Source organism: Leptinotarsa decemlineata, unplaced genomic scaffold, assembly GCF_025532065.1.
Source record: "Leptinotarsa decemlineata unplaced genomic scaffold, Ldec_3_MD MMD2_tig00001621_RagTag_RagTag, whole genome shotgun sequence".
Classification (NCBI taxonomy): Eukaryota; Metazoa; Arthropoda; class Insecta; order Coleoptera; family Chrysomelidae; genus Leptinotarsa; species Leptinotarsa decemlineata.
The window spans coordinates 845,778-872,634 of NW_027412566.1; the positions used below are offsets into that span (position 1 = coordinate 845,778).

General features: G+C 36.3%; 1 protein-coding gene across 4 annotated transcripts; it reads left to right on the forward strand.

The window, feature by feature from the left end:
• Positions 1-26,583, forward strand: LOC111504774 (arylsulfatase B). Of its 4 annotated transcripts, none has more exons than XM_074176131.1 (8): positions 1-71; positions 7,791-7,905; positions 8,247-8,583; positions 12,862-13,161; positions 17,312-17,618; positions 19,522-19,664; positions 21,635-21,908; positions 24,545-26,583. In XM_074176131.1, exons 1-8 carry the CDS (start codon positions 16-18, stop codon positions 24,711-24,713), a joined length of 1,701 nt encoding a protein of 566 aa, XP_074032232.1. In that variant the 5' UTR covers positions 1-15; the 3' UTR covers positions 24,714-26,583. The 4 variants fall into 4 exon arrangements, with proteins under 4 accessions (XP_074032232.1, XP_074032233.1, XP_074032235.1 ...); XM_074176132.1 differs by lacking the exon at positions 1-71 and adding an exon at positions 312-466; XM_074176134.1 differs by lacking the exon at positions 1-71 and adding an exon at positions 331-466 and having other exon boundaries at positions 7,779-7,905.
• Positions 26,584-26,857: the final 274 nt, after the last annotated feature.

The following is a 26,857-nucleotide window of genomic DNA, read 5'->3' on the forward strand; positions in this document are numbered from 1 at the left end:
GTCACATTATTTTCCATGTTTGGTATTCCAAAGGTGATAGTCACCAAGGGGCGGGGAAGGAGGTATAGCAGGTGAGTTTGAGAAATGTCCCAACAAATGTGTCGATATGTTTCGTTTTCGGGACCGCATACTGTATCTACATCATTTATTATTAAGAAACTTTGAAATTTCTGAACCCTGGCGTCAGTAATCAGGACATAAGATTTACTATTCATTGTGAATGAAACCTCGAAGAATGAAGAATGTCAATAAATTCAAATAATTCACCCATTTATGGTAAAACCACTCCGGCACTGGTAATTGTTTGGAGACATTTGCCTCACTTGAGTGGCCCATTATTTCAACTGATAGCAGTCGTTTGATAATTCCCACCATTTCGAAAACAAGAAATAACCGAGTGTTCCTCACATTGTTGATGACTCTAAAACGTTGGTGAATTGTTTTGTGATAGGCTGCCATCAAGAATGTAAGTGTTTTTTCTCAAACAAAAATTTTGCATCGCGCTGACGGATATTATTTCAAGGCGAGTACCAACGAAATGTGTTTTCATTTATATGAATTTGTGTCATGAATGTAAGAACTCATTGTGTGATTTCAAAATGGTATATTTTTTTCGAATATTCAATGAGAAATATGTTTTTTACACTTGTTTATAACTTTAAAATGTTTTCATAATTTGGCCTATCTTTGAATAATGAGAAAGTGGTTTTATAAACTGTGAATATTGTTATTGCTTAATCTTCTTCCTGAAGATGATCACTTGGTGATCGAAACAAATGTCAAGGTTTAAAATAACGGTTTGGTGTTGGGAAAAAACTTCAGTAATATTCATTACTTCACAAATTGTTAACCCAGTTCAACCAAAGTGTCAGTTGAATCATCTGAGCTATTTTCAGTTATAAACCGATTGAAGTATATCAAAAACTCAATGTTAAAGTGAGCCTTACCACAATGCATTAGTGGAAACTACACCCAAATCGGTTAGGCCGTTTTTGAGATTACCGCTCATAAATGCATAGAGAAACAGGCAGACAAAAGGTTAAAAAATATTGGTTTCGGATTTTATTGAATGTTTGTAATAAACCGTCTCAATTTTTTCAGATAAACCGGTAACATAGGTAACAAAGTATGACGTTAGCTGTAATAAGGTATATGTATATGTAACGTATTCTAAAAACACTTTATTGTGTGATTCTCACTAGATAGTTTTACAAAAACGCAACACGTGTTTCGCCATACAATGGCTTCCTCGGGCGTGTCTTAATAACTAATTCTACACATTAAATGCTATATATACCTTATTCTACAATTTGAGGTACCTGAATTTCAAGTACCTGATTTTTTACCTAAGTTTGTAATGAATTTAATTACCTGAGCTTATGTTCCATTTTCCACATTTGAAAAAATATTCAGTAACGGAGAGTTATTTAATTCTAATTGATCATTCAGTAAATTACCCGAATTCCTGAATCTATTGATTTCTAAACATTCTAGAAGATTGAGTTTCAAACTCTTCTCTTCTAAATGTAACACATCGTATTCCTGATTGAAATCATGTCTTGCTGCTAATAGGTGGTTTGGTCTTTCTATTTATGAAACTGCTTCTATGCTCTTTAATTCTTTGGGAAAATGTTCTTCCAGTTTGGCCAATATACATATACAATATATATAATTCCATCATATATATGTATCCATCATATATATGTATCTATCTACCTATTTGATAGATAGATAGATAGATAGATATACAAAAATATGGCACAAAGTGCCCAAACTTTTCTCACAATAATCGTTATTGTTTTAAGCTTATATATTTTTTAATATTTTCAACTTTTTTGTTCGATGTTCTTTAAAAGCGTGTTTTTCAGTTTTTTTGAACTATATTTATTTATTTAAATTTTCTTTTGAACAACCTCAAGGAGGATAGGTACAGCGCCATCTGCCAGCGAATAGATCAAGAAATATCAAGGAACTTACGTACAGCGCCATCTGCCTGCGAATAGATCAAGCAATAATGCCAATAATTATGTCAATACAGATCCCAATAAATCCTTAGACAATGTTGAAAGTTACAAACAAACATACATACAAACAAACATACATACAGTTGAAGCTATTATAAAGCGTGTAAAAACTAACTTCATCGAGAGCTCTTTCTACAAACTGTTCTGGATACGCGTTTTCTTCCAAAACCGTTTGAATAATAGTTATTTTCTCATCAAAATACGACTGATTTTCAAACTGTCTGTTATGTATTCAAAGAGCAGATAGCTTCCTGATAATCCTTTATTTTATGATTCCACAAGATATTCTTCACATTTTACTCTCGACAACTACAAACTACTCTCTAGCTACCATTCCATATACAAAGCTACCATAATACATTATTTATATCTGTCAAATGTCTCTTTTGACAATTGACTGGGTTTGGGTTCGGATATCCACTTGCTCGGTCAATACTCCACACTGTCTTAGCCCTGTAATATAAATATCTGAATACCTTTTTTCACACCAAAAAGAAACATTGACTACTCCCCAAAACATGTCTTTTAAAGAACATTTTTTTGGTGATTTTGATACCGGAGAAAATGGGTCATTCGCTGTAAATAATACTGTTGCATATTCAAAATACATCTGAATCCTAGTATATAAATTATGTTATTGCTGCATATGTTGTTGGCGATACAATTGCATGATAAATTATGTTTTCATTTATCACAACAAACGAAGTGTTATCATAAACTTCGATAAATTTTCGGTTCCCAATCAAATATTGATTCTGATGTGTTACAACTATGTCCTATTAGTGGGAGTATATTGATTTATGTTGAAGGGGCTATAATTGAAGTGATTGCTTGTTTATGTTCATAAACAACGTTCACAAAGAGCTTCTAGAATATACAATAATAGTAACCATGGGTAATATTAAATTAGTGAGGGTAAATTTACGAATACCACACTGAGTGGAGTGGACAAACACGCCTCGTGTTCCTTTTTTTTTGAGAAAGCACACATATTTCCTTGAGAAAAACAAGCCTACAAAATGATATAAATGTATTAATATTAAACATAAATATTGATCCAATGCCAAAATTTCCAAGTTTATTTAAATATTCTCAGTTCAGCAGCTTCCTCGTGTTTTATAAATTCGTAACCAGAGTGGAAATCTTGTTGGTATGGTCATATCTTATGAGAACAAAAATCAGTTGTATATCCACCAGTTATAAAAATCTATCTCGAGTAAGGTCGACAGATTTCCGAACACTTACCAGTAATATCTGATGACAAATGAGACTTTGTCGAAACGTCGGTGAGATTGAACATAATATATATATATATATATATATATATATATATATATATATATATATATATATATATATATATATATATATATATATATATATATATATATATTATTTCATTCTTGATTTGTATCATACACACTCGATAAAATATCTATATATATATATATATATATATATATATATATATATATATATATATATATATATATATATATATATATATATATATGTGTGTGTCACCATTAAAGTGCGCACCATATGGGAAACTTTTTTTTCGAAAAGTTTCAATGAAGTTTAACCTCGGCACTTGTTTGTGCTTTACATTTAACTTAAAATGATTTGTCAAATTCAACTTTTTTTTTTGAAAAAAATTGAAAAAGTGCATTTCTAGAACGAATTTAACAAAAAGTTACTTGAAAAAGCTGTGTCTACGGCAATTTTATATCCATATGCCAAATTTTATGCAACTAGGATAAAGTTAACGTTTTGCTTATTTTTGACAGATATTTTAAAAAACAAGTTCGGTTAATTGTCATCAATTCATCTATACATAACAAACTCATCATGGAGTTTAACTTTTCTGATAAATTTTTACTTATACGGACATTTTTAGAGAGAAATTAAAAATGTGCTATAAAAATTTTAACATGACTGGTGCAAAGTTTCAATCACTTGACTATTTTCTTAAACAAACGTCAGTATCTTCAATTTTGAAAAAGCAGACACAACTCAAAAACTGTAATAAGTATTAATAAAATGACCAGAGTTGAAATTACATTAAAATTTCAATATTCAGTATTTACAGATTATTTATAAACACTAACTAGGGCGGTAAGGATGCTTAATCACGTTGAATAAAATTTTTAAGTAGGTCTTGACAAACAAAATGCATGCTATGGTGGTGTCAAGTTGTTGATTTACTTGTCAAATTTTTAACAGTTATTGTTGCAATAATGTTGTCTCTTCAGGAAAGAATAGAAATAGTTTTAATATGTGGTGAGAATACACCATACCGGCAAGTAACTAACATTTTTAATGAGCGGCATCCAGGAAAAAATGTTCAACATACTACTGTGTCAATGATAATGTCGAAATTCAGAGAAACAGGATCCGTAGCAAATCAATTTAAGAAAAAGCACACTCCAAGTAAATATGATGCGGACGCCCAACTTAACATTTGTTTAACGAGCATAACCGATATTATAAAAAATACCGATTACAAGAGAAAAAGTGATTGAAACTTCGCACCAGTCATGTTTAAATTTTTATAGCACATTTTTAATTTCTCTCTAAAAATGTCCGTATAAGTAAAATGTATCAGAAAAGTTAAACTCCGTGATGAGTTTGTTATGTATAGATGAATTGATGACAATTAACCGAACTTGTTTTTTAAAATAAAGGGGATATCTGTCAAAAATAAGCAAAATGTTAACTTTATCCTAGTTGCATAAAATTTGGCATTTGGATATAAAATTGCCGTAGACACAGCTTTTTCAAGTAACTTTTTGTTAAATTCGATCTAGAAATACACTTTTTCAATTTTTTTCAGAAGAAAAGTTGAATTTGACAAATACTGAACGTCAGTGGGTCGCAGTTAGCCGCATCATTTTAAGTTAAATTTAAAGCACAAACAAGTGCCGAAGTTAAACTTCATTGAAACTTTTCGAAAAAAAAGTTTCCCATATGGTGCGCACTTTAATGGTGTCACTGTATATATCGGGTGTCCCACATTTTATGTGACAGGCAATATCTGGTTTGTTGAAGGAGATACACAATAATGTTTCATACAAAAGTTTTAGGAGTTCATGAGAGCTATATTTTGATATAATTTTTAAATATACAGGGTGTTTGGCGTAGGTGCTACAGACCAAAATTCCATTTTTTAAAATAGAACGCCCTGTATATCATTACATATTCAGATGCTAACGTTAAATTCTGATATCATTTCATGTTTGGTTTTTGAAATTCGGTTACGGCGTTGTTGAGTTATTGCTTAAAATGTAAAGTCTTGAGAACGACTATTATTTTTAAAAATATCTCATACAATTATTCTCTCTGCATCAGATCACATGAAAATTAGTCAAAATTTTGGGTGTTCGAAGTAATGGTTTCAATTTTGAATTGTGGAATTCAGTCAGGAATCATTTTGAATATGAAACAATTGCGAAATTGAAAGAGGTGTATTCGAAAACAAATCTTTAATTAATAACAATGTAAATAATTTAACTTGATAAATCATTTCATAAGAATGGTAGGTACCTAGAAATGAGTCATAAAAATTGTTCAAAGTGATGCCCATTAGATATTATACAGGCTTCGAAACGTCGAATCACTTCTCTCGTACAAGTCGCTCTTATAATATCAGGCGTAATATCACTGCACGCTAGTCGAATTTTCATTTTCAGATCATCCACATTCAAAGGGGGAGTAGTGAAAACAATATCTTTTAAATAACCCCATAGGAAAAAATCAAGCGATGATAAATCTGAGGAACGAGCCGGCCACCGAATTGGACCCTTATTACCAATCCATCTATTTGGGTACGTTCTATCCAGATATTCAGTAACAACCTGTGAATTGTGAGGAGGAGCACCATCTTGTTGCCACCAAATTCCTTGTCGTTCTGCTATGGGAATATCTTCCATCAACTGGATCAAATCATTTTCTAAAAAATGTAAATATCGCAATCCATTGAGATTTTCATTGAAAAAGTAAGGTCCTATGATGCGGCCATTGAACAATCCACACCATACATTAATACCCCAAGTAGTTTGAAAATTACTTTCGCGGACCCAGTGGGGATTTTCTTGAGACCAATAGTGACTGTTATGTCGATTCACAACTCCATTAATGTGGAATCGCGATTCATCGCTCCACAAAATTTGACTGAATATGTTAGGACTTTCATGTAATATTACCTGAATATAAGCAATGAATTCAAGTCGTTCAAAGTCCATGGGTTTCAAACCTTGTACCAACTGAATTTTGAATGGGTGGTATTTATTTTCTTTCAGAATTCTCTGTACATTAGATTTACTCACACCGACTTCTTCTGCAAGAGTACGGATAGAAACCTGTGGATGAATAATAATATAAGCCAACACATTGATCTCTAAATCTTCAGTTCTAACAGATCTCGTATGATGACGATGCTTTATAGTAGAAGGAAATGACCCAGTTCGCAATTTTTCTACATCTCTCGAAAAAGTCATTCGTGACGGAATGGGTCTGTCTGGAAAACGTTCTTGGTATAGACGTTGTGCTTGACGGCAGTTTTTCTGACATTCCCCAAAAATTAATAACATATCAATGCAATCACTTGGACTAAACGCGAAAGGCATACTGGAGTTTTCGCACAAAGAACACAGTTACTGTTTTGCAAAGAATCACTGAATCGAACTGACAAGTAGATACAATTCAACAACATTTGTTACTATGGCATCAACAAGCATAAGCTACTTGATGAAATTGTGCAATATCAAGCAATTCACCCCCAAGTTAGTCACATTCTCAAGAATTTCAATATTATATTCAACTGATATCGATATCGTATCGTAGAGGTGAGAATAATGGTTTGTATTCAGTAGTAGTCTAGTTCAATTTAATAAAAGATATAGTATATTTAAGGAAAATATCACTCAACAACGCCGTAACTGAATTTCAAAAACCAAACATGAAATGATATCAGAATTTAACGTAGCATCTGAATATGTAATGATATACAGGGCGTTCTATTTTAAAAAATGGAATTTTGGTCTGTAGCACCTACACCAAACACCCTGTATATTTAAAAATTATATCAAAATATAGCTCTCGTGTACTCCTAAAACTTTTGTATGAAACATTTTTGTGTATCGCCTTCAACAAACCAGATAATGCCTGTCACATAAAATGTGTAACATGTTACACATAAAATGTGTAACATGCTCACAATTGCCTCTTTCCTCTCATGCAGACCTACGACTTTGTAGGTACGTGTGGTTGATTCCCATCAGAAAAACAACAACTAACCCAGCTAATGAGCTAATGCTGCGCAGAGAGTTGAAGTAAAACCATCAGGTACAACTCGGAAGATTCGTCACAAGTTATTTCCCACTATGAAAAGCGAAAATCAATTTCGTTCGTTCGATCCGACCAACCGATAGACCGGTTTCGGGGTTCAGAATGTACTAAGGATAACTAAACCGGGTTCAACTGAATGTTCACGTTTTTAAAGAATAGCAACTGAATTTGACTAATCATGTGAGAGGATTTAAAAAATACAAAAATTATTACAGTGAATTTTGAGTTGCAGACAATGAAAAAATCAACAATGTTGACAAATGTGCATATATATTTACATATCTGATTAAGTCTTCGCATAACAAGTTTCATGTATGATGATGCCTACATAAATATACATGTGGAAAACTTGAAATGCGATTAACAACGAACTTTAATAGTCTCTAGGCCAGGTTAATTGAAATACAGTTTTTGTTTCAGATTCAGTATGGCATTGAATGAAATTATATTCGTTGTTTCATTCTTGTTGGCAACATGTCGTCTAGAGACTACCCCTGCAAGACCTAATATTGTTTTCATCTTAGCAGATGATCTGGTAAGAGCTTTTTTCTTAGTCGTGACTTCCTCTCAGGATTTTTTCATAGATTACAAAGTAGCAGCATCATTACTGGATATATGTCAGCTGGTCTCGGCTTCCAAAATAGCTGAACTGAGTTTACCGTCCATTTATTTATCTTCAAATCTACCACTCAGTTTGTAGACTGCCAATATTTCCCGGACATTCTTTTGGAGGAATTAAGCTCTGGATTTTTCAGGATTCTAGGAGAGCACAAGCGGAGAAGCTCTCTTATGCTGTCTCTCCCTTGCTTTCCGATGTCCTAAAACATTTAATACTTTTGTTAATAGGTCTGTGAAGATTTCTTCAACTATTTTCAGGGATGGAATGACGTCGGATACCACGGTTCCAATCAAATACCGACCCCAAACATCGACGCACTGGCATATGCTGGCTTGATACTGAACAATTACTATGTATCAGCAATTTGCACTCCTTCTAGAAGTGCTCTCATGACGGGGAAACACCCCATACACACTGGGATGCAGCACACCGTATTGTATGGAGCAGAAGCCAGGGGTCTGCCGCTATCTGAAAAACTGTTACCCCAGTATCTCGAGGAGCTGGGGTATGTGAATCACATCGTCGGTAAATGGCATTTGGGATGTTACACGAAAGATTATACACCTTTGTACAGAGGATTCAAGTCCCATTTAGGTAATTAGTGAAAATATAGTGCAGCTTCTCATCTCATCAAATCATATATGCATTCAACAGCAACAATTTTAAGGTCTCAATCTTCGGCTTATCCAGTTTCTGCAGTGTGAAATAATTTTATTTCTGAAAAATCAAAAGTGTGTGAGAGAACGGACGAAAAATGTTCAAGATGTGACTTTAATTTTCATTACACCTAGTATACAGACAGGCCCAGACTAGTATTAGGATCCAAAATAAACAGAAATGAGTATTCCAAATATTCGAGTGATTTTTTGTGTCCAATGGAAAGTCCAAATTGAAAGGGGCATATGTTTAGGAGAGATTGATCTTTGAGAAAAAAAATTTTTGGCTTTCTGTATCAAAATAAACTCTATATAAAAGTGGTAGTTCATGCAAAGAAGTAACTTTCAGATACAAACTGGAAAAAAAATCCATTTCGAAACAACTACTTTTATTAAATGATATAGATATAGAAATGAATTACTTTGTCTAATTTCCACCCACTTAATGTATTGATATTAATACGACCAAGGTTTCGGTTTTTACACCATTCTCAAGTATTCTAACACTACTGACCTAAGAGAAATATCGGAGTATATATATCCAAGAGTAGGTAATGAGATATATACTTAAATTCATTAATACCAACTACATAAACTTCCAACTGTGATTAATTGCGTTGTCATCTTTATAAATTCAAAAGTGGAGACCTACACAAATCTGTTTGTTTGTTAAGGGGTCTAAATTTTGAGTTTTCAATTGATTTATTGATTTCCATGGCTTCCAACAAATTCATTTTCCTTCCTTTACTACATTTATGTAAGATTTTGAAATTTTCCTTACTTATTTTGTGGTTTTTTTCTTGTAGATGTTCGTACATAGAAGATTTTTTGTCGAAATCAACGTGTTCTCGCAGTCTTACTTTGAAATTTCTCCCGGTCTGGCCTGTATATACTGCAGAACATTCACTACATTCTATTCTATATATGCACTGCAGTATATACAGGCCAGACCTCCACTTCTGAATTTATAAAGATGACAACGCAATTAATCACAGTTGAAAGTTTATGTAGTTGGTATTAATGTATGTAGGTATATATTTCATTACCTACTCTCGGATATATATACACTTCGATATTTCTCTTAAGTCAGTAGAATACTTGAGAATGGTGTGAAAACCGAAACATTGGTCGTATCAATATCAATACATTTAGTAAGTGGAAAATAGACAAAGTATTTTATTTCTATATCTATATCATTTAATTGAAGATGAATTTCAACAAAATAAATAAGTGATCAATATCACAAACTACTTTTATGTAAACATTGAATTACAGGAAAGGAAATATACGTTTATAAGAACATTAAATCATACAAAAAAACTTTTTCTCGTGCAGTTCATACTCCAAAAATTCGATATTGAATTTTACCAGATATAATTCGCAGGATTGCTACACAACATAGTATATACACCAGGAATATTAGGAGTTTCACCTCAGAATGAGAGACAGTCAGCTATAAACTTGTATTAACCTTCATTATGACTCCCTCAAACTTGTCCCTAAACCTATTTATCGTAGGTCTGAAATTCGATTTTTTACACATTTATTACAAATATCTCGTTCAAATCATCTAAATGAACAATTCGTTCAAGACAGTCTCAACTCCCTACACTGTTGGTTAGTAAACAGACACCTATCAGAAAAATCTACTCCCTTGGCTAATACCACGAAAGACATTGGATTATATCCGGCATGTGACAGTGCACGTTCCTCACTGAAGTTATTCCTACATATGCTGTTAGCAATACAATTGCCGCTATAGATTTTCAGTTATTGAAACACACTTGCAGACCGATTTCGGACTGTTTAGCCATTCGTCAGTGCAAGGTAGTGTCTATCATCAGCATAAAGATAGATAATTGAAAATCGAATTCCTTCAGGGTATCATTTCTCGAACTAGGCTGAAGCGGACAACAGAAAACAGGTTTATCATCGACCCATCTGCCTGTGAACGAGGTAACCAACCGCATATGAGAAAAGAAAACTTTCCACATATAGTCAATGGGCATACTTGAAGACTAGCTATAAATCAAAGCATCTAAAGGAACAATTCTTTCAGGCCAGTCCATCAATCTACAGTGTAGGGAGTTGAGATTTTTTTATTTGATTTATAGCCAGTCTTCAAGTATGCCCACTGACTATATGTGAAAAATATCTCGTTTCCTATGGGTTTCATGCTATTTGCGTTCTTTATAAATATTGTAGAGGATTGAATTCCCTTCAACTTTTTTAATTTCATTTACATCTTGAACTATTTTCAAAATAGAGGTAGAGCACGCGCGGTGAGTATTAAGAGTATCATTCGAGGTCAATTTGTAGTCCAGATTGAAAACACGCCGTATAAAATTCATAAATTATTAATAAATATGTAATTCTTAATTATTTACATTTTTCATCAACTACTACGTAATAGTTGATAATTTTTTCAATAGTTCAGTATCTAATAATTTAATAACACCTGTTGATGTAATTTTAAAGTCATTAAAGGAAATTATTCAATGATTTATCATTTGTAATTTTATTTTTACTAATTACTTCCTAAGTAAATAAAAAGAAGAGAAATGAATCTTTGATGAATGTATTCATTGAAATATACCATTTCATACATGTATAACCGTTGAAATTCGAAAAATGTAATGAAAAATAAAAACTGCAAATTCTAATTTCAATTTTCTTCTCTTCATCATCGTCTTCCAGTCGCTATAAAATTTAAAATTCGTATGTGTTCTTGTCGGGGTCACAAGTACCTACCGTCTTTATTGATATCACTCTGGGGCGAAGCATTAAGACAAGCTTGCCCATTATACTGGCCTCAAGCTAAAAAGCACTGTAACCCCAATTTTCTGCATCCACATCGCGAACCACAACCATTCTGGCAGTTGCAGAATATTGTGTTAAGCAATTCATTCGGAACTGGTGGATTCATTATCATAACAGGTGCCAGAAATTCATCACGCATTATCCAAGCCCAATTATGGGGTTCCAAACCTAACCTAAACTAACCTAACCTAACCTAACCTAACCTCACCTAAACTAACCTAACCTAACCTTTTTTTTTAGTAGGGGGAGAAAGACCTTCGAATAACCGAGGACCGCCTCCTACGGTCAACTGGTGCATCGTTAGCCAGTAAAACTGCCCCCTCTTCGCCACGTATGGTTGACCTGGAATCGTCTTGAAAGGACATAGCATCGGGTCAACCAAGGCAAGTCTTAAATTCTTCCTTGAGCTTGGAAAATTCTTTCTTCTCTCTCTTTCTGACTCATAATATTCACAAGTATACGTGAGGCCCTCTTCCATATGTTTTCGTCTGATGTCATCAAACGTTTGAGGTTTTCCGGGGTGACTTCTCCGAGCAATATTTCTAGGTCCGCTCGGTCGGTGTTCCATCTAGGGCATCGGAAGATGGTAACCTAACCTAACCTAACATAACCTAACCTAACATAACATAACCTAACCAGATCTGAACTTGATAATAAACACGGTTGAAACGTTGGTGAGCTCCTACACTCGCTGGTGGAAGATTTGATTACTGCACAGGTTTATTCAATTTTGTTAACTTGATGAATTGTACACAGCAAAGACGATCGATATACTCCTCAGATTTTGGAGCATTATAGATGACCAATGCGCTCTGCCCTCTATCTCAAAAATGGTTCAAAATATAGAAAAAATGTTTAAACAGAAGTTGTAGAGACTTTAATCCTCTGCAATGTTCATAATTCATAAAATAAATTGAGTGATTCATATGTCCAGTGTTCGACAAGTAGAAAGACACGTCTAGTGGTGTAGAATAAAACTGTATTCTTTAGAAACATATCCAGATAAATAAAGAAGATCGTACATAGAAAATAGGGCAGTTCTGCTCTCCTCTCTCAATGCCTTGAGCTCAGTTAACTCCAAAGGTACCTGCAACCGACAGCAATCGAAAACATAGAGGGTGGTCAGTACATCACTCTCAAGTACAGACTTTTTTGCGCAGACGGTATCTCCTAACAACAAGTTTTCCATTGGTTAAAGCAAACAAACGACACAAAGCAACGACTGAGCTTTCGCAGATGATCCTGGGATATACCGGCTATATGGAGATGTAGCTAGGTTACTTTAAGTTCATCCATTCAGTATGAGAAAAATAATTCCCACTTGTTTCCCCCACATTATCTGCTAGTTATACTGTGAACTGAAGCAATTTCATACAAAGCGACTTCGTCATCTTAGGTTACTGGACGGGCCACCACGACTACTACGATCACACTGCGGTTGAAAATCCAGGCTGGGGACTTGATATGAGAAGGAACTTGGATGTAGCGTACGATCTTCATGGGCAATACTCCACTGACATTTTCACGGCAGAATCTGTCAAGTTGATCAACGAGCACAACAAGAGTCAGCCTTTGTTCCTCTATCTTGCTCACGCAGCGGTACACTCTGCAAACCCGTATACTCCTCTACCAGCATCCGATGAGGTGGTCGAGCAATTTTCCTACATCAGTGACTATAAGAGGAGACGTTTTGCAGGTATGTGTCCACATCAAAAATTGGGTTGTTGTTACAAAAGTTTCATCCATTTTCATGATTCTACTTTAAAGTAAAATATAATAATAATGAACACCATTTGTTTTGTATGGATGATCTCAAACTTTATACCTCTGGATAGAAGGATCTCCATCAGTCCTTGAGGGTGGTGGATGAGTACACGCATGTATACTCCTCAAAACATTAAAGGATCACCACTTTGTAATGATCGTGTACAAGAATAAGTTTTATGATAAATATAATAATGTTACCTTTGAGAGTGGAAAACATTGATAAGAAACAACAGAGGTTGTATGTACGTATGTATATAGTAGGGGGGGTATTGAGTGTATACAGCTCTTAAGCCACATGTGACCCATCGTACATCCTCCCTAGGAGTTGTCCTCCTAAGTCACTACGAAACATCTCCTTTATATTGGCAGGTGTAGTCCAAGACTCGCCTAACACACACTCTCTTTGTCAACCTTGAGGTATCTCATGGCGGCCTCCGCGAACGTTTTGAAAGGTGCAGCGACATTACTGTCGTTGCGCGGCTGCTTCAACCTTCCTGGGGTAACCCTTAAGGAGGTGTTCAAGTGAGGGCGCTTTCCTGTAAGGGTAGCCGGTTCCTTGCCTTTATTCAAGGCGGAAATCTTGGCGCCCGCCGCAGGAAGTGTCCTTGCTGTTGGAGGTAGAGTGGGGGAGGAGGAGGGTGCGCTTATAGTTGTTGCCACTCCTACTTCTTTCGCTCTCTTTCTCCTTTTGGCCTCGGCGCCGCTAATGCGCCGCCTTTGTATCACATCACGGGGTGATTTGCTTTGTCCAGCCATATTCCGAGCGGTAGATTGGGGTGGACATTTCTGTTCATCCCCAGCCACCGCCATAGATTGAGGTGAGCACTTCTGTCCAGCCTCTGGATTAGTTTTTGTTGTGTCTGCTTATTTGTTTCATATATGTGTGTTTCCACGAGTAGCAAGGGAAGAGTTTGTCACCTCTGGCAGAGCCCCGCTTTACCAGAGGAAGGCTGATCACAATGAGGTTTCGCCCGGATCCCCAACGAGATGGTTCGTAACCGCATATCATCCTGCGGCCATTCAGCTGTCGGCACGATTCCCTACACCTTAGCTTGGGTAGGCTGGTCCACGGTGGCATGTTTCGCAAAGGCTTTTGGATAGTTTCAGTTCCCCTCGCCCTACTTATTTCTGCCACTGGCCAGGAGTCCGGCGATTCCGTCCGTAAGGCCACATATTGGCTTCCCGGACAGGGCCCCCAGTCCCCTAGCCATTTCCCTATCCGCCACCTGGTGACGCGCCAGATAGATAGCCCATCCCACGGGAACAACAGAGGTTGTTTTAGTCCCTTGGCTCTGGATTAGTATAGATAATTTTTATCTTTCGCAAGAGAAATGGAAAAGAGCATGGTTCCAAGTACTAACCATCGAACTCACAAGGTGCATTTTACTCATTTTCTATTCGGTGCCTCCTGTTTACGTACCATGGCAGGTGTTAGAAAGTTTCTTTCTAACAATGATGTCACTAGGGCTGTCACATGGATTGAAAGTGGTGTTTCTCAACGTCAGGTGGATGGAAGATTAGGTAAGATTAGGTGTAAGATAATCAGTGGTTTCAAGACTTTGGAACCGCTACCAACAACTAGATACTGTTCACAAAAGGCCAGGTCAAGGCCGGCGGAGGTCCACTTCAGTTCAAGAGGACAGGTATTTATATCCAAGTGCCCTCAGACGCAGATTTTCAACAGCCAGGGAGCTACAAAATGAGCTGAGTCGAGCAACGGGGACCCAAATCGACTTCTGGAAGGTAGATTGAGATCTAGATGACTACTCCAGATACCTCTGTTTACAGCACGTCACAAAAGAGAATGTTGTTCGCTTGGAACTAAGGCATTGATGCCTTAGCTCTGCCAACGTCTGATGAGTCTAAAGTTACTCTTAGGTAATTACCAGGCCAGGGTATATAGAATAAGAAATGAACGTTTCATTTCCTGCTGCTCATCTTCAAGAGTCCCATTTGGAGTTGGATCAATAATAGTGTGAGGTGAATCAACACTCACTGATAGTACATACTTTGTAGTCATCCGCAACGGATTCCAGACCGCCCTAAGGTACGTTGATGAAGTGTTGTATGTCCAGATATGTCACAGAGCAGAAACAGAAGGATACAATTTAATTTTCATGAACGATGGGTCCGTCCCTACTCTACAAGAATCGTGCATTAGTACCTACAAGCCCTCCACTTTATTGTAGCCCGCTTGTAGTCCGGACCTAAATCCCATCAAACATGTCTGGGATCAACTGGGAAGAATCATCCGAACCCGTCAAAATCAACCCACCACTTTGGATGAGCTGGAAATCGCTCTTCGAGAAGAGTAGAAGCTTTTGCCTAAAGAAAACCTCAGGAGGCTCATAAGAACCATGCACCGGCGAATCCGTGCTGTGATTTCTGTCCGAGGAAGAAACACAAAATACTGAGCCATTGATTTCAACACAAAAACAACTTTTTGTTCGTTTTTGAGTTCAATAATCGAAGGGTTTTCATTTTGATAATGGCAGTTCTTTAATTTTCTTGCGTATATCGAATACCCAAAAAAAATTATTCAATAATACAGCATGGATTTGGTAGCCATCTGCATAGCCTTTTAATATAATATAACATATAATGAGTTTTTTAACTGTTAAAAAATTACAAGCTCATAAAGAAGTGATCCTTTGATTGTTTTGAGGAGTGTATATAATACAGTCCAAAAGTGTCTGATGAGGTAACTGTTTGCTAAACTGACAATTTTTCAAAAAAATCTTGATATACATTAATTTTTATCGAAATGAAATGACCTTGTTCAACATAAAAATGTAAACCCCTCATCAATCTCCTCGGAGTGACAGCTATTCCCCAAACAAAATGTATAAACCGATTGGCGAGCTGTAAAATATTTCGTTTGAAAGGTGTTCCTATTCCTCATACAGTCTCATAAGTTTTTGATTATTCAATCGAGAAAATGTATTAACAAATTTCAAAACCGCACTTCATCCTATATACACTCTTTGATATTTCCTCTCATCTTTGGAAAAGAGTCCAATGTATACGAGAAACATTTTATTGTGGGATTTTCACTAAACAGTTTCACAAAAAACGCAACAAAATGCACTTGAAACAGATATCATTCATACAAACGCTACTCAACGTTATTAATGAAAGAACATTAATATAAAATATCACACAGATGGAACACTGTTCATTACAGAACAATCATCATCAATGGTGTACTTCGAAGTTTCGGGACAAGACATTTGTGTTATCTCCGTTTTACAAAACGGGGCACCGATTTCTTTCACAGCATTTAAACTTTGTCGGAAGAGCCAACTCTGCTTTTGTCACGATGGCAGTTCGTTCAAACATTCATTCGATAAGTTAATTTCAGCCCAGCCATAGGAATTTCATTCAAATTGAAAAAGGAATTGAAATAAGTCTAAGACTGTATTGAGGAGAGATGCATACGTATAAGGTTGAGGCCTGCCGAAAAACAACCAACTTCTTCGGCTCATATCACGATGGACATTGAATTATATCCGACAGAAATGTATACCTCACAAAGATTAGTCTCGCAAATGTCTGCGAGATAAAGATTGTTGTGGCTTATTTGCATACACCTGCGACTTAAGAAAACCCCACAAAAAAGTTTAGAGGGGTCAAATCACGCGATCTCGGTGGCCAGTTCACATCACCAACACGTGAGATGACTATGCCCTCATGCTTCATTAGTTAGGGAAGCGATAGAATATGCTGTATACGACCCCTCCCGATACAGAAGGGCCCGACACTCTGTCGAATGAGGCCCTCATGTCCCCCGTTTTGTTAACAGAACAATTTTGCCATCCACTCACCCCAGCCAGGCAGGTATTCACCGTGAAGGGTGGCACCGATTTCTGAGGACATTTATGCCGCCATCCCAAACTCAGTTGTGAACCATTTGTCCCTCTAACGAACGTCAGCTAGGCTAGGCTCCATCCTGTCCTAACTTAAGATGATCGAAGAGATGTAGCTTCAACAAAATGATCGTTATCAATCGTCAGAGTTCAGAAGCCCCCGTTGGAAGATCCGTTGTTAGTTATCATTCCATTTTCCTTTTTACTCCACAGCAATGCTCAGCAGGTTAGACCATTCCGTTGGAGAGGTTACAAAAGCTTTGCAAGAAAACAACATGTTAGAGAATACCATAATAATATTCAGCACGGATAACGGAGGACCCGCATCAGGATTCAATCTCAACGCCGCCTCAAACTATCCTTTAAGGGGAGTGAAGAATACGCTATGGGAAGGGGGAGTGAGGGGAGCTGCCCTGATATGGAGTGCTCTCATAAATAAATCTCAGAGGGTCGCTGATCAGATGATGCACGTGTCCGATTGGTTGCCAACTCTGATAGAAGCTGCAGGAGGAGACGTCAGGTAAGAACAGAATCAGAAATAGACAGATCTTTATTTCCACCACTTTGAAAAACTTCTTTATTTGCAATAATTATTATTCAAAAAATGAAGGAAGAGGGAAAAAAACTTTCACATTCAATGGGTTGTGAAGTCGGTATCCAAAGGGTGTTGAATGACATTTGAATATTCTGGTCTTTCTCGGTCTTTTTCTGATGTAAATCATATGTTCTTTGGAACGAAATTTCATTCGTTTGGTCTGACCAATGTATCTTCAGTTTTTTCATAAATTCCAAACTTTTTCTGACCAACAAGATGTCTCAACTATAAAAAATGTCCAGGTTCGAGAATTTGATGTCAACAGGAAAAATTAAATATTCCTACTTTCAGATATATTTTTGGCAGTTCTCACCATTGTCTACAACAAAATTACACAAAAAGATACGATAATATAAAAAATGTTATCAAGGATATAGCTGGAAGAGAGGTTTCCTTCAAATATAATATATAAGGCAATTAGGATGCGAATTTAAAATTCTCGACTTTTCAAGAAGACAGTGAGCCGAATTTCATTTCTGTTCCAAGGCTACAACAGATTGAATTCATTTTTATAAAATTCGTAAAATTAGCTTCCAAATCAGCTGTTCACTTCTATAAATGTTAGATTACCTCAACAAAGTTGAAAAGTCTCATATTGATGAAATAAACTATGAGGGCTGCTACGAAAAGTATATTGTCCCAACTAAACGAGCTATTGAAATTCATTTCAAAGAACACACGGTTCATATCCGACTTTGGTAATTCGAAAAGTCTTGTGTTGCTCGATGTCTTGAGAAACGGTCATGGAATAAAGATACGCTACTATATTTGCACTTCCTTCGTGACAAACTCATATTTAAAAAGACAAGATAAATAGGTATATTAGAACGGACATTCAACAATTGAAACAAAATATTAACATATAACAACATATCCAGATTTCCGTGTTAGTACTTCAATATTATCAAATAACTGAGTTCTCAGCTGTTTTGCAGAGCAAGGAGCCCGAGAAGTGGGGATCACGTGATGTTTGTACGCGCAAAGAAGTTGCGCAGAAGCCTAATCATGACTGAGAAAATACATTTTTTTTACTAACAAACCGATTATTATTAAAAATACAAGATACGTAAAAATCATAAAAAATAGAGCACATTCAGTACTTTCATAAATATATTCGTGATTTAGGCACTCGAAAACATAAAAATTTGCAAAAATATCCAGGGCAAAAAAAAATTTTTTTTGTAGAGCTGTGTTATACGTTCAAGTACTTTTTGACTGTTATTCTGAATGGGGTGCACAGACTGAATAATATATTTTCGACCCTCAACGTCATGATAATGGAATGAATGATGAGGTTGAGTGTTCTAAAATATCAGATTTCTTAAACATCGGGCAGTTAATTTGAACGACTTTTCCTTTGAATGGCTTAGCTCTAGTTGACCTAAAATCATTACTGAAAGGTGATAAAGGTTCCCTTTTTCTACGAAAACCCATCTGTTTTGGTAGTCAATATTTAACGAAAAATAATATGTCCAACTTATTACACCTGCTCACTCGTCATTAATTGTTGGTGATTTTTTGGCCAAAAACAACACCGTAATCATGCCTCGGCCAACGTATTTACCAGATTTGGTCCCCAGTGTCTTTTCCCTATTCCCAAGATTGAAGAGACTTATAAATGGATAGCGTTTGGCGACGATTGAGAAGATAAAAACGGAATCGCTGAGAGCTCGAGGGCATATCAAAAAGTGCATATCAGGACGCCTTCGAAGATTAGAAAAACGTTGAGAGGGACAAAATAGAAATTGAAAATTCACCTCATTTTTTGAACAGTCCTCGTAAATAATTCCGTAGAATCGTTCAATAATGAAAACATTTCAATTTTCAGCAGCATATCTGATATTGACGGAATTTCAACGTGGACCGCTTTGTCCAATGATGAAAAATCCAATAGAACTGACGTCCTCCACAACATAGATGACATTTATGGAAATGCCGCTCTAACTGTAGGCCCGTGGAAACTGATCAAAGGTATTATTCGAAATTGAAATGCTTTGGGAAGAGAAACAATCACGAGTGGTGCTATTTTTAGACTCGGAACAACAAACAAAAATATTCGTTACTGAAAATTGTTTAATTGTAACGAAATTATTCACCGTATTGCTAGGAAATTATTGAAATTTGGAAATGAAGAATAGTGGAATGTGATCTTCTTCTTTCACAAAAAAGTATGTTTTGTGCAGGAGTCACTGTTTCTTAAACTATTTGGGATGTTCAACCTTCCACAATACGAGAAATTAATGATTCTAGATCATGAGTTAACCTGCTGAATCATGAATTTGGCACATCAAGTAATGAAGTAATGAAAAAATTTAATGTTATAGGAAAAATATAATTTGTAAACACTTCCAAAATACAAATCATGAAATTATAAAACAACAACAAAAATTAATTGGCGCTCCGGGGCGACTTCATCGATTCCAGTGGCGCATTTGCTTTTTCAGCTGAGGGAAAAATTAATTTAGCTTTTTTTATAACATAATAGAAATCAATCTCTTGTCTTTACCAAATTCAAATTCAACACCGAGAAGGTTTATAAGTGCAATTTATAATAACATATTAACGTTAATTAAGGATTGTGCCTAGTTGTGTCAATAACCAATGACAACTCCACGCTTTGAATTAGTGATCATTGGGTCCAAGAATTATGCGTCCTGGGAATACACAATGAGCAGCCTTCTCTCCTTCGTCAGTAGGGATGATATCGAACCACCAAGGACTCCAACAATTATATAGAACAATCATCTCAACAGTGGTCATGAGTAGAGAGAATCTGAATATTTCATTTGTTCTCTATCTTTTTCCAAATGAGACTCGTCTTATCCGGAGCTGAAAACTCTATCTTACTTTGATGGTCGAGGAGAATTACATCAGACCTATTAGGTAGCTTGTATCAGCCTGATAGCATGGAATTACTAGTTCCGTCATCGGTTTTCTTCAACCGGTCTCCGAACCGGATATAATATGTCAGGACAGATAATTCCACTTTCTGCTTCGATAAGTTTGTTGGGGGTTAACGTGGACACCAATATGTCTTGGCACAATCATGTTGCTGGAATTGCAAAGCCTGCTTCTCAAAAGCTTGGTATATTGTTCCGTACCAGAAAACTTTACACACCTCAGCAACGTTTGATGCTGTATAAAGTTCAGCCAATTTACAAAAACATATTTAACAAACTGTGAGGAACTACAAATTATTTTTGAATTCTCATGTCTGATGTCTATATTACAATTTACAATTTCACAAAACATTTAGCAAAGTGTGAAATACAAAATATTAATAAAACCTTATGTCTAGTGACTATATTACTAAAAGATGAAACAATTCTGGTACTTACAAGAAAACAGATGTAACAAATCTGGTACTCACAAAGAAAATTGTAAGGTTAAGAAAAGCTTCAAAAACGCTATAGCCTTTTCAATTGATTTTTAAAGACCTGAAGTGATACATTTAACAGATCTAAGTTATTATGATATTGATTTCCCAGCTTCAAAATACGAGATCGGTCTGTTCAAAGCATAATTGGTATGGAAAAAATTTATATGAAAAATGTATCTTTTTGTTTGATATGAAAAGTTATTAGTTGAAATAGTTCTGGGCAGTTTATCTCACTATTTATTAATTTGAAGAGGAAACTCAAGTTCATAGAAATTCTCCTATCTTCCAATGATTTTGTATTTAACTTGGTTAAGAGTTGACTGTACTGTTAGGTTAGGTTAGTTTAGTTTAGGTTAGGTTAGGTTAGGTTAGGTTAGGTTAGGTTAGGTTAGGTTAGGTTTGGTTAGGTTAGGTTAGGTTATATTAGGTTAGGTTGGGTTAGGTTAGGTTAGGATAGGTTTCATCAATTCAGCTGAACATTTCCGTTTCAATTTTTTTCATTTACCCACTATACTTTTCAAAATATATCCAACCCTCTAAAATCACAATCCCAAATGTTTAGGAACGACATACGATGGCACGTGGGACAGTTGGTACGGCCCAAGCGGCAGAGATTATAACTACAGCCTATCTCTGATTGAAAACTCGGCAGCAGGACAGGCCCTAAGGGCCATCAATAAATCAGCGTCTCGTTTGAAAATGGAAGCGTTACGAGGGGAGGCGACGATCGACTGTACGCCGCCAGTGAATTCCACCGGAAATTGCTACCCTCTGGAATCATCGTGTCTTTTCAATATTCTCACGGACCCATGTGAAACAAACAATTTGGCTAATGAGTAAGTTTTCGCCGCATATTATTCTTTGATGGGTACCTGTCTGAAAGCTGTCTCATGTCTATTTAAACCAGAAAAAAGCTTTCGTTTCGCTTAATACTTACTAGTCTGAGCTAGTCTAATATTATGAACAAGGTCGTAGCCAGAAAACAATTTCGGAGGGGGTTTGGTTTGGTGGAACAGTAGAAAAACATGAAATATAAAAATAACGAAAGAAAGAAAATGGTGTTACATGAAAATATATATTTATCAGAAAACCATTACAGAAATATTATTAACATCTATTTACAAAATCATATTTAGTTTTGTAGCTTTGTTTGCAGCAAACAAATCAAAATTACCTCCTCGGTGTCGATGTCAATTCTACGGTGGATTGACATTAACGCCAAACCGTATAGTCGTTCCTGGCTTGTGGAGTTTCTTAAATTAAATAAGTTTTGTGGTGTTTCAGAGAAGAGAAAATCATTTTAGGGGTATGTGGAAACAGGTAGTGTCGCCAAGATTTTTAAAAGTTTGTAGCACATTCTCGTAAGGTTTTCTCATTGTGTTTCGGAGATTTTTTTTCAATATTCTCTTTCAAGCACTTGGTTCGTTTTGCCAAGGACTTGATAAAATTTCTAACGGATTTTATAATTCCAATAGTATCTGTAGAGTAGGAAGGTTGAATAGGGGCCCACAGCACTTAGGCCACATGTGACCCATTGTACATCCTCCCAAGGAGTTGTCCTCCTAGGTCATCGTCCATCCTTTCTTTTCCAGGAAGGTGGACAGGTCAGTAGGATACATTTCCTTTATATCGGCAGGTGTAGGCCAAGACTCGCCGAACACACACTCTCTTATTGACGATAACTCCGGACACTCGTATAGGACAATCCTGACAGTTTCATCTTCCTGTTCACACATCCTGCATAGAGGTGTGTTCACTAGCCCCATATTGTGGAGGTGTTTCGTTAGTTGACAGTAGCCAGTCAGAAATCCTACTGTTGAGCATAGATTTTTTCTGTTCATCGCTAGATATTTTTCGGCGCCAGTTTCCCGGGGTCGCCCAGGGTGATCCTGGCAAGATAACATCCTTTGATTCCATCCCATCTCTTTAGGGATTGGTGTAACATTTGGCTACTTCCGCAATTGTTGAAGTCATCAGGCCGTATGTGCCACTGGGTCCTAAAATTCTTAGTCCAGCCGCTTCCTTGGCTAAAGAGTCGGCAATGCGATTACCTTTACTCATGTCATGCCCTTTAGTCCACCTCAGGATAATGTTATTATCTACCGAGGCTTTGGCTAAATCTTGGTGGCACTCTATTACTAGCCCAGAGGTAACACGTTGTCTGTTCAAGGCTAATAGGGCTTGTCTGCTATCAGTGCAGATTGTTATGTTTTTGTGGTAATTGAGATATCGCCAATTATATTTGAACCACGCTGGTATTCTTCCCCATTCCCCACTTAATCCTTAGGCTTAATGATCTGGAGTACACTTCACATCCTGAGCCTTATTTGGTTTTTGAGCCGTCTGTATACATGCGTGTTGCATATGTAGTATCTGACTTTGTGTTTTGTTTTATTTGAATTTTGTAATGTTTATCAAACACAAACCAGGGTTCAATTGCATCACTGGTTGCCTGCAGCAGAGGTTGCGCAGGCAACCAGTGATGCCTACTTCGAGGTTTACACCAGCCGTGCGCAATCGTAACATGGCCATTATCGCAACCTCCTTAACGTACAGGTCCAGAGGGGACAGACCAGTAATTACTTCCATTGCCACGGTTGGTGTTGTTCTCATGGCTCCTGTAACGTTTAAACAAGCCAATCGTCGTATTCGATATAATTTTAGGATGGCCGTTGCGTTGCTTGTAGAACTTTCGGACGGATCAATCCCCCTTGATCCCCCCCTGGCTACGGCCTTGATTATTAACTAGCGACCTGTCCCGACCCTGCACAGGTGCAGTGATGATACTAAATATACCTACTTATAAACGCGTGCGATCGCTGCTCATCATAAAATGCTCTAGGGCGAAGTGCGGCCTTCGACGCGCTATTTATAGCGCGTCGGCCAAAATTTAAAGGACTATTCCTTGGACTATTGACGGTTCTGTCCTTTGATGATTTTCTCTAGGGCGCTTTGTTTCGAAGATACGGGGCGAAAAAAAATTCGGCAATAACAATTTATTACCAAAAATTAAATGTGATGTTTCTTATTCTACAAAAACTGTTGAAAATGACTACCCCCTGCTCGGATGTAGGAATCCAATCTCCCCATCATTGACTCCTGAACTCTTTCAAAACACCAGGATCGTTTCTGATTGCCATACACCCAGCAATTATCCGATTTCTCAAATCTTCCACTGAAATCGGAATGTTGTTGATAGTTACCAACGGAATTGTTTGATTTTTTATTACTTGGTAGGTCCAGTGTAGTACACTATATTTTTATTTCGGCTACGTTAATAAATTTAAAATAACCAAATTTGTTATTGTCGAAATTATTTTTCACCCCGTATCTTCGAAACAAAGCATCCTATCAGGCGTCAGTGCAGTGCAGTGCAGGCGTCATAACTGTTTCTTTTCTGTAATAATAAACTTTCCTTCCCTATTTTTATTTGATACCCGTATCTCAATTTGTTACCTGTTTTCATTTTTAGATATCCCCATATTCTCCAAAGTATGGAAGGGGTTCTAGAACGATACAACAAAACAGCAGTACCACCAGGAAATCTACCTTTGGACCCGAGAGGAGATCCTAAAAATTGGGATTATGTTTGGACTAACTTTGGAGACTACACTGAATCAACAACAATGATAGATATATGAAGCATTGAAGATCATCAAAATTTTTATGAATATGTACTGAAAACAAATGTGTCAAAATCAAAGTAATAAGAACATTTTTAGGGGTGGGGTTCCAATGATGTCAGTAGTACTGATCTTAACCTTCATTCTTAAAGACAGAAAGTACCTATAGACTGATCCACTGGTAACTTTGCTATTACTGGAGTGCATTAATTAATTTATGTATCAAGGGAATTAGGAGGGCCTTAATTACCGATGGCAAAGTTTGCGTCCCGAGGGCCTCTGGCCCGAGGGACAGCAATTGCCTGAGGTTATTAAGGCTCATTAATTCCCGTGGTACATAGATAATTTTATTTCTGACCGATTTCAATAAAATTTTGTTCATTTTTGAAACGGAAAAATGTACCAATTCATTACCTTCCCGGTATATTTGAATCAGGTACCGTTGATTATAGTAGAGTTTTCTTGTTGCTAGGTTGTTGCTATGTTACTTGTTTATAAACAGAACTTTGTTATCAAGCTGTGTTTGCGGTGAAAACGTGTTTTCTACCCCAAATATAATGGAGGATATTTTGAAAAAAGCTGAACAAGCATTAATTCCATCGAAAAGTGAAGCCGTATACCAAAAAGAATACAAGATATATCTGGACTGGCTGACACGGAAAAATGTTATGCCAAAAGATGTCACTGAAACTGTATTTCTGGCATATTTTCAAGAACTGTTAAGGAATTTTCTATGTTTTTCGGTAGATTTGGTAGTAATTGTGTTTATTCGTTTCAGTCAGAAACGTATAGTCCGAATTCTTTATGGACTAAATGGTCAATGCTAAGTAGAGGGAATTATAAAATCTATAATGTCCCAAGGGAGTTATGACCCTCTTTATTGATAGCGTAACTATGACGATATAAGCTTATAATATCCCGATCAGAAATAAATAACTATTATTTCTTATATCGTCATAGTTACGCTATCAATAAAGAGGGTCATAACTCCCTTGGGACATTATAGATTTTATAATTCCCTCTACCTTTCACAAGTAAAAATAAATAGAAATGAAAACTGGAAAACAATTTCTTCTTTTGTATGGCTGGAGCTTCTGTTCACTACAGTCGAGGTACCTGCCTCTTCTGATGACAAAGTAGACAACATACCTTACCAGTTCTTGAAAATATGCCAGAAATACAGTTTCAGTGATATCCTTTGGCATAACATTTTTCCGTGTCAGCCAGTCCAGATATATCTTGTATTCTTTTTGGTATACGGCTTCACTTTTCGATGGAATTAGTGATTCTCTTGCTTGTTCAGCTTTTTTCAAAATATCCTCCATTATATTTGGGGTAGAAAACACGTTTTCACCGCAAACACAGCTTGATAACAAAGTTCTGTTTATAAACAAGTAACATAGCAACAACCTAGCAACAAGAAAACTCTACTATAATCAACGGTACCTGATTCAAATATACCGGGAAGGTAATGAATTGGTACATTTTTTCGTTTCAAAAATGAACAAAATTTTATTGAAATCGGTCAGAAATAAAATTATCTATGTACCACGGGAATTAATGAGCCTTAATAACCTCAGGCAATTGCTGTCGCTCGGGCCAGAGGCCCTCTGGACGCAAACTTTGCCATCGGTAATTAAGGCCCTCCTAATTCCCTTGATACATAAATAACTATAAGACGCAAAAACCAACAAACAGTAATCGCATTTTTACGACTGTATGCAACATTTTCTCTGGTTGAAAATTATATCTATTTCTATTTTCTATTAATTTGTTTATAAACTCTACAGATCATGGCCCAGTTACAGAGTAGGAAAGGTAAATATCACAAATGGATTTGTACATACAACAAAATGACAAAAAAGTTATTAAAAAATATTCAACAAGATTTATACAATTTCATACAACCTATTTCTAAAACTAGTAAGATTTTGGAAGAAGATATCACAGTCATTTTGTACATTATTATAGGCATTGCACATAGCATTTAATGGGGCATTTTGATAATAATTTGTTCTTGCAGATTCAATATAAAATGTGCGACAGGATCTAATTTCATAAGCAGGTACATTGAAATTGATTTTTGATAGAAGACAGGGATCGTCCACTTCACTATGTATCATCTTGTACAAGTATATTAAGTATGCAAATACTCTTGTTTT

Bases quoted from the DNA above. Each gene is read 5' to 3' on its own strand.
- LOC111504774 (XM_074176131.1), top strand. From the start codon at position 16: ATGTTTGGTATTCCAAAGGTGATAGTCACCAAGGGGCGGGGAAGGAGG. The intron at 8,584-12,861 runs GTAATTAGTGAA...TCGTCATCTTAG, and splicing joins AGGATTCAAGTCCCATTTAG to GTTACTGGACGGGCCACCAC. The intron at 13,162-17,311 runs GTATGTGTCCAC...TTTACTCCACAG, and splicing joins TAAGAGGAGACGTTTTGCAG to CAATGCTCAGCAGGTTAGAC.